The 13,659-nt window shown below is 52.1% G+C and overlaps 6 protein-coding genes across 6 annotated transcripts in view; 4 read left to right on the top strand and 2 right to left on the bottom strand.

The window, feature by feature from the left end:
* The window catches only part of HMPREF1120_04467 (uncharacterized protein), a gene marked incomplete at both ends in the record, with an annotated part of 2,891 nt that extends 1,684 nt beyond the window's left edge, over positions 1–1,207 (bottom strand). Inside the window, 3 exons of the mRNA XM_009158598.1 lie at positions 41–94; positions 165–280; positions 496–1,207. Of these exons, the coding sequence (XP_009156846.1) occupies positions 41–94; positions 165–280; positions 496–1,207 (882 nt within the window). The remainder of the gene's footprint in view (positions 1–40; positions 95–164; positions 281–495) is intronic.
* Positions 1,208–2,423: 1,216 nt separating this feature from the next.
* On the top strand, positions 2,424–3,169 carry HMPREF1120_04466 (uncharacterized protein). The gene has a single exon (XM_009158597.1). The coding sequence runs from the start codon at positions 2,587–2,589 to the stop codon at positions 2,896–2,898; it is 312 nt and encodes a 103-aa protein (XP_009156845.1). The 5' UTR covers positions 2,424–2,586; the 3' UTR covers positions 2,899–3,169.
* Positions 3,170–6,829: 3,660 nt separating this feature from the next.
* Positions 6,830–7,570, bottom strand: HMPREF1120_04465 (actin-like protein 2/3 complex subunit 4; the record flags this gene model as incomplete). Its single annotated transcript, XM_009158596.1, has 5 exons — positions 7,547–7,570; positions 7,161–7,487; positions 6,989–7,114; positions 6,894–6,938; positions 6,830–6,838 (listed from the first exon to the last, which is right to left on the bottom strand). The coding sequence occupies exons 1-5, from the start codon at positions 7,547–7,549 to the stop codon at positions 6,830–6,832; spliced, it is 510 nt and encodes a 169-aa protein (XP_009156844.1). The 5' UTR covers positions 7,550–7,570.
* Positions 7,571–7,924: 354 nt separating this feature from the next.
* Positions 7,925–10,070, top strand: HMPREF1120_04464 (ubiquitin thiolesterase). The gene is made up of 2 exons (XM_009158595.1): positions 7,925–8,094; positions 8,142–10,070. The coding sequence occupies exons 1-2, from the start codon at positions 8,079–8,081 to the stop codon at positions 9,860–9,862; spliced, it is 1,737 nt and encodes a 578-aa protein (XP_009156843.1). The 5' UTR covers positions 7,925–8,078; the 3' UTR covers positions 9,863–10,070.
* Positions 10,071–10,364: 294 nt separating this feature from the next.
* On the top strand, positions 10,365–10,723 carry HMPREF1120_04463 (30S ribosomal protein S30e; the record flags this gene model as incomplete). The annotated part of the gene is made up of 3 exons (XM_009158594.1): positions 10,365–10,424; positions 10,531–10,635; positions 10,700–10,723. The coding sequence occupies 3 exons, from the start codon at positions 10,365–10,367 to the stop codon at positions 10,721–10,723; spliced, it is 189 nt and encodes a 62-aa protein (XP_009156842.1).
* A 758-nt stretch (positions 10,724–11,481) lies between these two features.
* HMPREF1120_04462 (uncharacterized protein) lies at positions 11,482–12,808 on the top strand (the record flags this gene model as incomplete). The annotated part of the gene is made up of 2 exons (XM_009158593.1): positions 11,482–12,210; positions 12,320–12,808. The coding sequence occupies 2 exons, from the start codon at positions 11,482–11,484 to the stop codon at positions 12,806–12,808; spliced, it is 1,218 nt and encodes a 405-aa protein (XP_009156841.1).
* Positions 12,809–13,659: the final 851 nt, after the last annotated feature.

Genomic DNA, 13,659 nt, shown 5'->3' with positions numbered 1-13,659 from the left:
CCCCCCGGAACAGAAAGGAAAGGCCAGTACATGGACAAACCTTGTAGGGCGTAGGATCAGACGAGAACCTGATATCTCGATAGATTCTGAAGACCTAGTAGCATGTTAGTGTCGGACTTGATAGACTCATACATCGCATTGACCAGACGGGGCTTCTGCCTCACCAGGTCTTTTGGCGGAAGTTCAGGAATTGTCTCGTCAATCTCAGAGATCTTTTCCGTCAGTGATTCCACAAAGCTCTCCCAGTCTTTCCAAGATTGCCTGTAATCGGCATCGTGCACTAGGATGAGAGAGAAAAGTCAAAATGCGTTTGCAGAAAATCAATGTCTCCTTTTTATTCTCGCTCAATGCTTTCTCCCTCCCTGAGCGATCGCAAGAATGGTGAATCTCCAACCACAGAGAGGGGAGGAGGTCAGAGACAGATGTCTGCAGACATAACACCAATGTTGCAAGTCTTTTTAGGAGTGGCCGGAGGCTTGCTGTTTTCAAACTTACTCTTCAACCATTCCCTATCATTATGATTCCTGAGATCTTTCAAGAAAGCCATGGTATTGGGGTGGATCTTGTGCGGGACGTATTTGATGCCCCCGTCTCCTCTGGGCTTGGGCTTTTCAATGAAGACGGCTTTCCCTGGACCCAGGCCCGTTTTGACCCCGGGTCTCCAGAGTTCTTTGTTGTCGTTGATAGTAGTAGTGGTAGTCTTAGATTTGTTCTGTTTCTTGGGGAGGCGTTTCCGTTTCTTCGCCCCGCTGCCCTCGACCTCACTGTCGTCGTCGAAACCGTCACTGTCACTCTCACTGTCGGAGGACGGGTCGTCTTCAGTCACGGACGCATCTTCGTCTTCGTACCCGGAGTTCTCGACCTCGTCGGCAGTTTCAGTTTCTGGCTCATCGTCATCTTCTTCGTCGTCGTCATGTTGGAAGTATTTGCTTCTAGTTGGTGTCGTTTTTGATGACGGCTTCTGAGCAGTAGTAGAAGCAGACAATTCCTTGAGTCTCTTTGAGCTGCGGCTGCCCGGAGTCGCTGTGGCTGTGGCTGTGGCTGTTGCTGGGGATGTCGTTCCCAGAGGAGTCTCGGACTCGGACAATGGGCGTTTTTTGGTCGAGTTTGGCTTGGAGTTGATTTCCACCGAGGGAACCTTTGAAAAAGAGGAATTGGTGGCCGGTGGTCCTGATTTGCGCGGCCGGCCTCGGGGTCTTCCTGACATGATGATATTTTGTGGTGTTTCTGCTTAACCGGAGAAAGAGACTGCTGAGCTGATGCGAAGGGATTGGCTTGTTTAATCGCCCTTGAAATGGGGTGATATGAGTCTTGGTTTGGTGACCTCAACTTCAATGATGGGTAGGGAGATATTGCGGCAATAGTCAAGATGGAAACGAACAACTCCTTCAGACCCTCTGCTCCAGGCGATAGGGAGAGCTTGGTCCAAACAAAAGTTGGATTGTCAATGACACCTTTCTCCAGCGCTGTTCCGCTCGACCCCGTTAGGTATAGATGTATTATCCAAACGCACTAGACTGTGAGGTAGTTCGAGTTGTCGATCTGCAGTGGCAGCTATGAAGGATGGGGAGACGCAGCAGTCGTTCGGATTGACTAATTATGCCAAATAAAGGATCGCGAAACCACTTTACGCGTCTTAGGATTCGACGTGTCCAAGATTACATCATCGGAATGCCAGCCTCGTCGGGGTGCCAGGCATCAGTCCTGAATAAGCAAGGCTGTCGTTGTCTGCTTTACCCGCTTGACTACTAGTAGGTATGTTTCTGCGCTCCGACATCTAACATTCTTCGGGGCTGCATCATTCGTGCCATCATGTCCTCGTCCTTAGAGAGACGAAAATATGAATTAAACTGACTGACCCGCCTCTCATGAACCGTGATCGACGGTTTGGCTGGGGGCAAGGTAAGGCCTTTCTGACACCACAAACGGAAGCACCGTTTTTGATACGCTGTACTGCACTTATCATGGGAGCGAGCACTCGTTTTTGCATTTGCATTTGCATTTGCATTTCATTTCGCCTAATCGCATCAAGCAATCATTAAGAAAAGACTAAAAGCACTTTTGGTCGTAGGGATTTCATCCAGCATCCAGCACGCATAGTCATCTGTGTCTCTCCCATGAATCCTTGTCCAAGCCGCCCAGGATGGGGCCAGCCGTCGCTAGAGCCATCGTCAAACGCCGCATGAGTAGGTAGCACTCGTCATAATTGTCGCGCGTGGACCTGGTCGTATGTCTCGTTCCCTTCTGCAGCTCGAAAAAAGCATTGTCTCCCCCCGCTCAGAAACAAAAAATAAAGCAATCATTGGCAGAGCCCACGTTGCACGAGCACCGGCAAACGTGAGCGTGGGGCAGAAGTAAACCTATCAACCCAAAGCTGGGGACCAGTAGCTCAGCCTCACGCTGACTCCGCCGGGTCATTGCTGTGTGGTCGCCATCGAGATTGAAACAAACGCTCGCATGCAAGACCCGTATGAAACTGAAACTCGAACTTTTATAGTGTGCCATGCACACCGAGATGTCCAACCGTGGCAGTACCACCCCTGACTCTGCGGGTCACGAGGAAATCGGTGTGCAATTGCCAGAGTAATGGGGGCACTGCGGGTTGGAATCAGGCAATCTCATCCTCGCGCGCGGCCGCGGCGGACTTGGCCTTCGACTTCCTCCCATTCTTCTTCGTTGATGGGTTCACCGAAGCCGGCGAAAGCAGAACGAGCTCGACCGCGGGCGGTAGGACGAAAACTGTCGGTGTTCGAGCCGCTAGTACCTGGTGTGGCGCCGCTCGACTTGCCGGTACCACGCTCAAGAGGAGAACCTGACTCGGCCACCATGCGACGACCTGAAGCTGGGGTAGTAGAGGCAGACGAGGCACCAAAGGTAGGAGTTGCACCAATGCCGTAGTTTCGAGCATGTCCTAGGCTAGGTCCTCCCGCCTTGGCCTTGATCACAGGGGAGGGATTGAGCTTGCGATTGCCACCATTGGTTTGGACAATTGCGCTGGCGCCGCTGCCAGTATTGTTGCTGGCTGTATTGGCGAGACGGCCATTGGCACCCGAACCATGAGGAGTTGCAAGCTTGCTAGTCGGAGAGGGTTCACTCACAGGAGTTCCAGACTTGGAGCTCTGCGGAGTGTTCAAACCGCCCGAACCATTCGCAACGTTAGGGGCAAAACCAACAGAAGTACCAGCTTCAGCTTGATTGGGAAGTGGGACGGCTGTGCCATCTGGAGCACGGATGGAAACAGCTCGACGCTCACGAGGAGGCACCTCAAAGACGCCAGAAGTGACTGTCGATGCGTTGGATGATCCTTGAAGAACTGGACTACCCTTGCGAGTGGTGGTGACGCGCGGAGGACTGAGGCCAAAGTGCTCGCCGCCGATATTCAAGCCAGAAAATGCACTGTCCAAGGCCGAATCGCTGAGGTGACGCTGTGTCTTTCGATAAACTTGTTTGGGTTCAGAGTGTGGCAGACGTTCTAGATCAAGCGGGGGACTGAGGCCGACGTACTTTTTTCCCGGAGTCTTGGAGACGTATGAGAGACTCTGACGATGGGAATGGTGTCCATCATGTGGCTTTCCGGGCGAGCCTTTAGTTTCACCATGTAGCAGCTTCGGTCCGAACTCTGTTCCAAGGCTGGCAGAGTCCTTCTGCTCAGGGGTGAAAAGTTTGGCGGTATTGTCGCTGGCATTGTCGCCCATTGCCTTGACGTATTCTTCGCCATGGGTAACCTTGAGCAGCTCGGCAAAGGATTCAATCGCTTTATTGGTCGCTTCGCCAGACTGTCCCAGCTTGGTGATTACCTGGTCCTCTCCTGCAATGCCATTTTCATTGTCGGCGGCATCGTCAGTAGAGACTTGAAAATTTTCCTCAAAGCCTGGTGGGAGGGCAATGCCAGATTGATGCATATAGCTAATCCAGCCCTTATGCATCATCTTTTCCATGAACCGCTTTTCCAAGGCAGCGTATTGGGCACGCGGGAGCTGTCCACCTGCTTCGGTGTACGTAAACAGTATGTAGCCCTTGTTGTCGCGCACAACCTTAAGGTTTGGGGGAATGCCAATGGTCTGAGGATTGTCACGCTCCATTTCAACCATTCCGAGGTTCAAGACCTCGAACCACATGGCGACCTCTTGGTCAGGCAAGGTGATGGGGTGAGGACCCAAAGCTTGAAAGGGCCAATTGCGAGCATGTACACTCGGTCCGAATCCGGGTCCGACTTGTCGAGAACAGTCCGCGATAGCAGCTTTCTGACGCTCAGAGAAACCAGGACAGTTCATGCCAGCGAAAAGGAAGTCCATCAAAAGCTTGACGTCGAGACCAACCTCACGGTCAGCCCCAAGGTGAGTTTCACGCTCAACCTTGTAAGCGAGGATCTCCAGCTGACGTGCGTACGTCTTGAACAGAATGTCACGCTGATTCATGGTGTACATGGAGGTCGTGGACCATGGAAACTAGAGTTATTAGCACCTTCTTGTGGTGATGGGGTCTGGAAGTCATAGATACCTTGTAAAGAGTACTGATGGTGCTCTCGTAAGTACGCTGCAAGTTGCGTGAAGCGAAGGGTGACTGCAGAGTTGACCTGTTAGGATAGTCCCATGTCCAGAATGCTGTCAACTTACACGCTGTGGGTTCTCAGCATGGCGCACCACACCTCCCATCTCTTCTGCAGTGAAGAAACCAGCAAAGCCTGACGAGTAAGGATCAATGACCTGGGCGGTTGTCGGAACACCTTGTTTTCCCTGGTCCCAAACAACGCTGCGAGCTCGTGGAAACAAATCTCTCATCAACTCTGCTTGATTGCTCAGTTCCACAACGACGTGTCTCTGTCCCAGCTTTGGGTAGCGGCAAGGTCCGTAGCTGAAACCACGCTCCCAAGCCTCAGCAGCAACCTCTGGTGAAACAATCTCGACATAGCAGTCCATCGTCTTGCCGGTGGAGCGTTCCATGACAATGTGAATGGGGTAGCCATCTTGATGTGGTTTGATGAGGTCGTCGGCATGGACGTACTTGCAGATGAACTGATGGACCTCGGACACAGTGAGAGCGAAAGGGATCTAGCAGGACGAAATTGTTAGTTCAATATACTGCATCTGACCGATAGCAAAATGGAACCGATGTTCAAGCCAGACATGTATGGCGCTGCAGTAGTAACTAGGGAACCTGGGCACGTGCTCCTGTGACCGATCTAAGATTTATTTCGAAGATCGACTGGCCGCGCAACATGCTTTGGGGTTTTGAATCTTCGTCTAGAGCCAGAAAAGGCCGGAGATAGATCGGTACATATATAGATCGGAACAGATCGGCAGGAGGCGTCAACTTACATTCTTGATTCTGATCACACCGTAAGCTCTAGGCTGATGAAGCACAGTTCGGTCAATAAATGGTGGATCGGAACTCGGATCGAATGGAACAACAAGCCCAGGCGCCATGGGATTGACAGGACCGAAGACTTCATTCTGGTTGAAGATAGGCGCAGGTGGCATGAGCATGTTTCCTGGTTCTTGCGGGACCCAGACTGGGCTTGGGAGTGCCATGATATTGCCTGCCATCATGTCCATCGCAGGTCCGAACTGCGGCATTCCTGGGCCAGACCAGGTCGGAGGGGGTTGCTGTGGGTTGTTAGGACCGAAGGAGGGAGGGAACGACAGATCGGTTTGGTGAACAGGGTAGAAGCCTGCGCCTGGCCCTCCTGGCCCTCGATGAAGAGGTCGGCCGCCTCGACCGCCTCGCTGGGGACCAGCAGGAGGGAAGGGACCTTGACCCAGCATCATGATCAACAAGGGTGAGATGATGGATAAGAGGTGGCAGGAAGAGGAGAAGTCACGGGATTTCCGTGAAGAGAGAAGTCGTGAAGGAGAAGAGACGTGAAGGGAGAAGAAGCCGTGAAGGAGAGGTCGTGAAGAGAGGGGACGGCTAAGATGAAAAAGAAGAGAGGCTTGGCTAACTTCACTGGCCGTGACAAGGTGCCAGTGATAGGTGATCAAATAGAAGTGAAGGATAGTGAAGGGTGTAAGACGGGGTCATAGGCCGGTTGCTTCGCAACCACCGCCAAATCCAGTGAAGAGTCGAAGGGTGCCAGTGAATGTACCATATTCAAGGCAATTGTCGGCCTCACTTGTTCTTCCGGCCCCAGTGACTAGAGGCTCTGCAGCATGTGCTACACTCTGTGCTCTAGCACTCAAAGTCTAAATCACGTTAACCTGTTTCAATACAGCATGTTCGACCGCTTCGAACATGAATAGGCTTCAGCAGCAAGCTCATTCACTCCAATAGCAGTCAACGCCTACCATTCAGTTTGGGCTTTGAAAGGGAAGGGGTACGCACATTCTCTGGTCATGTATTTGAAAATCTTCCCGAAGTCCTAGAGTCCAAGCAGTATTGTGGCATCCAAAGGATCCGGTCCCGACAACAGAGCAAAGCATGAACCAAAACAGGCAGAAGAGATGAAATCGAAGGGATAAACACACAACTTGGAACAAGAAAGCGGAGGCAATAATGGTATTGTTCTTTTTGTGCAATGTCAATACATCAGCAATGCACTGCAATGGTGTTCAGCTGCTTCAACATCCTCTATTGTTCTCTGTTGTCGTTTGTGGCCCCAAGCTAGCAGGACCCGCATCCCCGGAGATGACCCGCATATACCAGAGCCTTGCGCAGGTTCCGCCATAAGGAGAAGGAGTTGCTGCGGATCACATTCCAGAGCCTTGGGCCAGGTGCAGCGCAGATGATTAGTCGACGATTAGTCGTACCACTGCGGCGCCAGATTGTGCACGACCGGACCTTGCTTTCACGTCAAGCGGATGCTCCTTTTGAACGGAACATGTTCTTCTCCCTAATCGAACTGCAAGGGTTGGGGTTAGTAGCCAATGATGCAAATTAGCTGGGACCATACTTACCGGGATCAAGAAGCTTTCCGCAACGAATCGGGCTCTAGCATTCAACTGTTGGCAGAGTTAGATCCTGGGTAGGCTCTCTCATTCTCACAACATACAAATAGTTTCATCTCTGATATCTCCTTGTCAACCTCTTCCATGAATTGGATGATAAAGTCCACGAGTTTGTGCTTGAGCATCTCTTCAGTGTGGGTGTTAGTGATGAGGAATGAGATATCATAGCCCTGCTTCAGTCAGACTAGCCCTCAAGTAAATGCCCATATAAAATACCTTGACCGGCTTCCGCCTCAAAATAAAGAAAGACTCCGCACGTTGAGTAAGAAACCGTGTGAACTTGTGCACCAGGATATGCTCGATCTCATCGGCTTGTTTTATGCGTATGCTGACTCGCACACTGTTGATACTGGGTTCTATAAGAACCCTCTCATTTTCATTCCGTGCTACCGTAAGCGGATTGAGCAAGACCTCTGGAGAGCTCGCTGCTTCTATCTCAGGCACATTGTGTCGTTCGGCGACTTGGGAGGCGAAGTTGGACAGGGAAAGGGCTGCCGTAAGAGACGAGCGGACGCATTGAAGGTATGGACGCAACGATTGTGACTGACCAGGCGGTCAGTAAGGGATTGTTGTGTTAGGTCCGAGGCGTTGGACAGGCATACCATTTTCAATGCGCTCGGTAATCCACAGGCCGGCAACTGGCTTTTACCGCCACATGGAAGCAGACTTCTCCTTCTGAATATTCTTCCAGCTTGTAAGCAGCTTCTGTATTGCAGTACAGCAAAAGTCGTAGGCGTTTCGGGTGCGTCAACTGCGTGAAGTCCGATGTGGTCTAGAGGGGGGTTGCTGTCACTGCCAGGCACATCCACCTCCGGCTGCGCCTAACGATAATGCGCCCGCCGTGTTGGCTGCGCGGGCGACGAGTGCACCACTTGGCAAGGCCTGGTCAGGTGACCTGAGCAGACACGACAGCCGCAGCCTTGCGCCGCCACACGAGGCTGTCCGGAACTTATTGCGGCGCAACGACGCTGCTGGAACAGGAAAGGCCACTTGGCCTGCACTCGCGTTCTGACGTGCCTGTCGAGCCTCCACGCCCCCGGGCATCATTTATAAGTCGATCTCAAAAGTATTGCCTCCGGATCGAGTCTCCCATTTTTTTACCACCACGACTCATACAAAGCAGTCTCGGGCACAATGGCTACCATTCCAAGTATGTTAGGCGTCCCCGTTCTGCAAGGCTAAGCTAACATCTTCCAGTCGTTGTAAAGCATCAGGGCAAGAAGTACAATGTCGACCTTGACCCTTCAGCGACGGGCGAAATGCTCAAATATCAGCTATATTCTCTCACCGGCGTCGAACCCGAGCGTCAATCAGTCCTCATCAAGGGCGGGAAACTCAAAGATGACACCGACCTATCAAAGCTCGGCGCGAAACCTGGTCAGATCTTCACCATGATCGGTACCGCTTCCTCCGAAGGTAGCGCACTGGTGGCCCCAAAAGAGAAGCCGAAATTTGTCGAGGATATGACCGAAGCAGAAGCTGCCGCGCAAGAGGGTGCCACGCCGGCTGGGCTTCAGAACCTTGGGAATACTTGCTACCTCAATTCGACTTTGCAAGTGCTTCGCAGTATACCGGAAATGCAGGATGGACTCAAGATCTACAAACCAGATACCTCGTCGGCGTCAACCCTTCAAGATCTAACGCAATTTGGCCTCGGTGGACTTGGCTCCTCTAATGATCTTGTCGCACAGCTACGAGATCTCTACAAGCAGATGTCGGAAACACAGGAAGGCTTTCCGCCACTGATGTTTCTGAACGCTTTACGCACTGCTTATCCCCAGTTTGCTCAGAAAGCTAAGAGTGGCCATGGATATGCACAGCAGGATGCCGAAGAAGCCTGGTCACAAATCGTACAGCAACTACGACAGAAACTCAAAGTTACCGAGAAAATCTCAGACGAGGAAAAGCAAACAGCCTTCATCGATCGTTACATGGCCGGGACATTTCATACATCATTGGCTCCCCCACCTGAGGCGGCTGATAACGAACCTGTTGTTGAATCTGACGAGACTTTCCTGAAGCTCGACTGTCATATCGACTCTTCAGTCAACCATCTCCGTGACGGACTTATGGCAGGATTGACGGAGAAGATTGAGAAAAACTCTCCAACTCTTGGTCATGATGCGTTTTATACCAAGACTTCTCGCATTTCTCGACTTCCCAAATATCTAACCGTGCATTTTGTGCGTTTTTTCTGGAAGAAGGACGTTCAGAAGAAAGCCAAAGTCTTGCGAAAAGTCACTTTCCCGGAAGAACTTGATATTGTCGAGTTCTGTACTGATGACTTGAGGAAGAGATTGGTACCTGTCCGTGACAAGGTGCGCAACATTCGTAAGGATGAGCAGGACGTTGAGCGGGCAAGAAAACGACAGAAACTGGCGCATAAACAGGAAGAAGACCGGAAAACCGATGCCGCCACCGAAAAAGAGGCCGCCCCTATTCAAAAACTACAGCGGGAGAAAGAGAAGAAAGAGACAAAGGATAAGGAGCCTGAGGGTGGTGAAATGGACGTGTACAAGACTGATGCTGAATATGAAGCTGAACGCATAGTGGCAATCAAGCAGGCCAAGAAAGAACTTTATTCCTTGATTGACCCCGAGCTTCAGGCGGATGAAGGCGCCAACAAGTCTGGATTGTACGAGCTCCGAGGAGTGATTGCTCACCAGGGCGCAAGCGCCGACAGCGGGCACTACACCAGTTTTGTCAAGAAACAGGGTAAAGTTGTGGACGACCCCAAGGCACCCGGTGGCAAGCGGAGAGAGGAAGACGGCAAATGGTGGTGGTTCAACGATGACAAAGTCAGCGAGGTTGATTCGGAGAGAATCATGTCGCTTGCAGGTGGCGGTGAAAGCGCCTCAGCCCTCATACTGCTGTATCGGGCCATTGACCTGCCAAGCAAGGATGAAGTCGAGGATTGAATGCCCTTCACCCCGAGATAACTTGCACCATCTGATCCTGCTTTGGACAAACAGTGCGAGAAACGCCTAGCATTGGGAGTGCCGCATGAATAGATTAGATTCTTCGTCTGAGCGATGATTACATGTACGACACCTCGCTTCAAGTACCTTCAAAGCTCAATCTTCGATTCATCCTACAGCAAAATTATCTATAAACGTTTGATTACCGTTAGAATAGTTCACGCTTAAAAGTACTCAGGTAGGTCACTACTGGCGCCCAAGTTCGGGGTGAATCTCGGTCCAGTCCACTGACTGACTAAGCGCACGCCACACAGTAGTAAGAAATCACGTGTCAGCTCACCTCCGCCCAGCGTCTTGGCGTCACCCACACGGCCACCGCATTATTCAAACTCGACTTGGAATGTTGGATCAGCGACACACCACGCCTGCGTAATCACGAACATCAACCCGTTCAGCATCACGAAATCGACAGCTTCATCAAGAACGAAGTCGACTCGCAATCATGGGTAAAGTTCACGGATCCCTCGCCCGTGCCGGCAAAGTCAAGTCTCAGACCCCTAAGGTAAGCGCAGCCTCTGACTGGCATCGGCAGCCGTTCATCGATCGAACAATCCGCCCACGGACAATCGTTCATCGTTCAAGTGCGATTCTGACACAGTCCCCTACAGGTTGAGAAACAAGAGAAGAAGAAGACGCCCAAGGGCCGCGCGAAGAAGAGACTTCAATACACCAGACGTTTCGTCAACGTGACGATGACCGGTGGCAAGAGAAAGGTACAGCTCACGGAAAACACTGAATGATTTTTGAATCGGCCTAGTACTGACGCTTTTGACGCAGATGAACCCCAACCCGACATCATAACCCATTCCTATCGAGTGATATGGCGGACGATCGATGATGTACAGCTTCTGTGGCTTGGAGACGGGCATGGATGGAAAGCAGGCCCTCCGAAAAAAGTCAATGATGGTGGATGGCAGAGATTGCCTATGGTCACTACTTCCGCAAATGCATTGTCAACTGGTACTTTCGAGTCAGGGTTAGATTCCCCAGAGCGTGGCCGGGGTGGCACACACTTGAAGACGGGACCTGCTATGATGGTCAGAAAGGGGGCGTTCTGGATGTTGCATCAACAAAATATCAAACCCATATCTGACAGTGCTCTTTTCCTTGTGTCCCCATGCATTGGTAAGCCAGCTGCACGTATCTTTTCCTGCGTCTGGTTTGTTCTTCCCGTAGCATAGCTCATGGTTGAATGCCTAGCCTCTGCTGTCAAATGCGCAAATCGATAGGCGGCCCCCCTCCTCTATTGTGTATTGCAAGTGTCTTTCCGTCTGTTAAGCTTTCACTGTCATGTCCACGTAGAAGCCTCCGTTAATGCCGTACTTTATCAAGTCGCAACTAGAACGGTCCTTTATATGGCTGCGGTGCCATATTCGCCGCCAAGGCTGATGCTAAGTACTTCGACCGCAAAGCCAGCGTAGCGCGCCAGGAAACGGTCGGCCTCTGCACGTCTCCTACTAGTACTGTACAACGTGTACCTCAGACACTTTTTCTGGTCCGCGTTATTATTTCCTTCTACCACCTCCACAACTTGCACCGCGCGAAGCTACAGCCTCTCGATGCAGGCGCTCCAGCCTGGGCTGTGGCGACAGCAGGCCCGGCGTGCAATTCATCTTCGCAGTATTGGTGGAAAGAGGGCGCGACAATCTCTCTTCTCGATCTACAATCAAGCACGACTTGGACGACAACAACCGCCACGACAGGAGCAGCACAATTACCATGGCCCTCCTCACAAGGAATACTTCCAGACGCCAGGTCAGATGCCTGCCCCAGACACCACTCCCTACATAGGCCAGGGACCGCATTCAGGAGCGTACCCAGTGCCGCCTCAATATACTGCTGCCGGCGTCCCTATTCCACCTCCACCTCCTGCTGCAGCATTTCCAACACCACCCTCAGGACCTTCGCTGTTAAGGCGCGCGACGCGGTCGGTGCTATGGGCGGTGCTGTTTGGGGTCCTTGGTGCTGCAGCAGGCACGGCGCTGATTACCTGGGAGTACCTTCAGCCGCCATTTGAGCCTGGTTCTCCCGAGGAGGAAGAGTTGAATGAGGAAATCTGGGACACATTGGAGAGCCATCCGCTGGTCATATCGCTGCGCGAAGAGGGTTGGGTCGAAGAGGACTACTATGCCGGCAAGGCCCACGGCCCTGGCAGCGGACACCATCTGGTAGCCGAGACACTGACGGGGATGCGGGGGATCACGATGAGGGTGTTCAGGCATCCTACGCTGCATTTCAGCATGCTGGTGTTTTTCCTTGGCTTTGGTATTGAAGGCTGGCCAGACGTGGTAAGATAGAACAACTCCAGCCTTGGACCCCCTTCGGGGAATGGATGCTGCAGGGATGCTGCATTTCTTGTCAATTTTAAGAGGGCTAATCATGCCGGTCGCATTGCAGGTTCACGGCGGCGTTATCACAACGCTTCTGCAAGAAGGCATTAATCGACAAATCGAAACGCTGTACAAGCACTATGGTACACAGCGTGAGCAGCTCCTCAACGTTGACTTCAAACGACCCATGCGGCCGGGTGACATCTATGCCGTTCTTGTCCCGCCAGCACAGTTGGAGGTCGAACTCATGCCCGATTGCTACCACCTAGAGATAAACGCAATGCTTGTCCATCTGGAGAATCCGCCCCGTATTAGGCCAGAGAGCACAGACGGAATTGTTGTGGATCGGACAACAATCGAGCTTGCAGGCTCCAGGCCTGCCGAGCTCATTCATGCACTTGCGACGGCTCAGGTTCGGATGGTCACAGATGTCAGCGACGAGCGACTGGCAAAGATTGAGGCCCAATTCGAAGAGGAACGTCGACTTCTCGAAGAGACGGACCGAGCTGTTGAAAAGCTCGTGGAGGAGGTTGCGCAGGCGGGGAATAAGCGATAAACGACGTCCTGGCATCGAATGGTGTTGGGCCGTTCTCACAGGTTTTCGAAACACCGTTTGTGGTATCCACGGAACACAGGAAGGGAAGCTTTACAACAACGACCTGAGAAGACGAAAATGAGCGATCCTCGTTCGAGACTGTTTTGCTCGGCTTACCCCTTTGACGTGGCTCCGGCCTCCGTGCAAGCCAGCAGGCTTGGGGGACTGCTGGCTTTGAAAACAATGTATGAATTCAAATTCACAATATTTCGGTCAGTTCGCACAGAAATGCGTCACCCCCTCGGCCCAACCCCTTGAATTGACACTAACGCGAGTCTGCGTAGATAAGGCGACGATTGGGATCAACCTATTCGAATGCTTTATTGCTCGTGCACCTTTAATCATCGCGGAATGCAACAACACCTGCTGCGAGTTTACGCGAAGGTGGTTAATCAAGGAGACACAGAAAAAGACCGACACGTGGGAAGAAACCCCGCAATCAACATTCTTTGGGCGGCATGGCGGATCTGGGAAAAGCCCAACAACCTGATGAAGTGGGGGAACAAGATCTGCCCAGCACTGGCAGCAGGTCGCACAGGTGCCTAGGATCAGTTGGCTCGGAGGAAGTGCCATAATGGATCCATGTCCGTTGAACCAGCACAAAAAGTGCCGAGAACAAGGAGATTGTGCGTTGGTGGTGTGGTGGCTCTGTGATCGGCTCTAGCTGGGCCGCGTCTGCACGATGTAGTCGGTACCGATGGCGAACTATGGCCTGAGCATGGCCATTGAAGTTACCCTACGCACGGTGTGGCCTCGATTGTGGTCGAACAACAACGCGCATGGCAGCATCAACTGAGAACCAGATAGACAAT

This window comes from Exophiala dermatitidis (genome assembly GCF_000230625.1).
Source record: "Exophiala dermatitidis NIH/UT8656 unplaced genomic scaffold supercont1.4, whole genome shotgun sequence".
Classification (NCBI taxonomy): Eukaryota; Fungi; Ascomycota; class Eurotiomycetes; order Chaetothyriales; family Herpotrichiellaceae; genus Exophiala; species Exophiala dermatitidis.
This window is presented reverse-complemented; position numbering and strand designations above follow the sequence as displayed.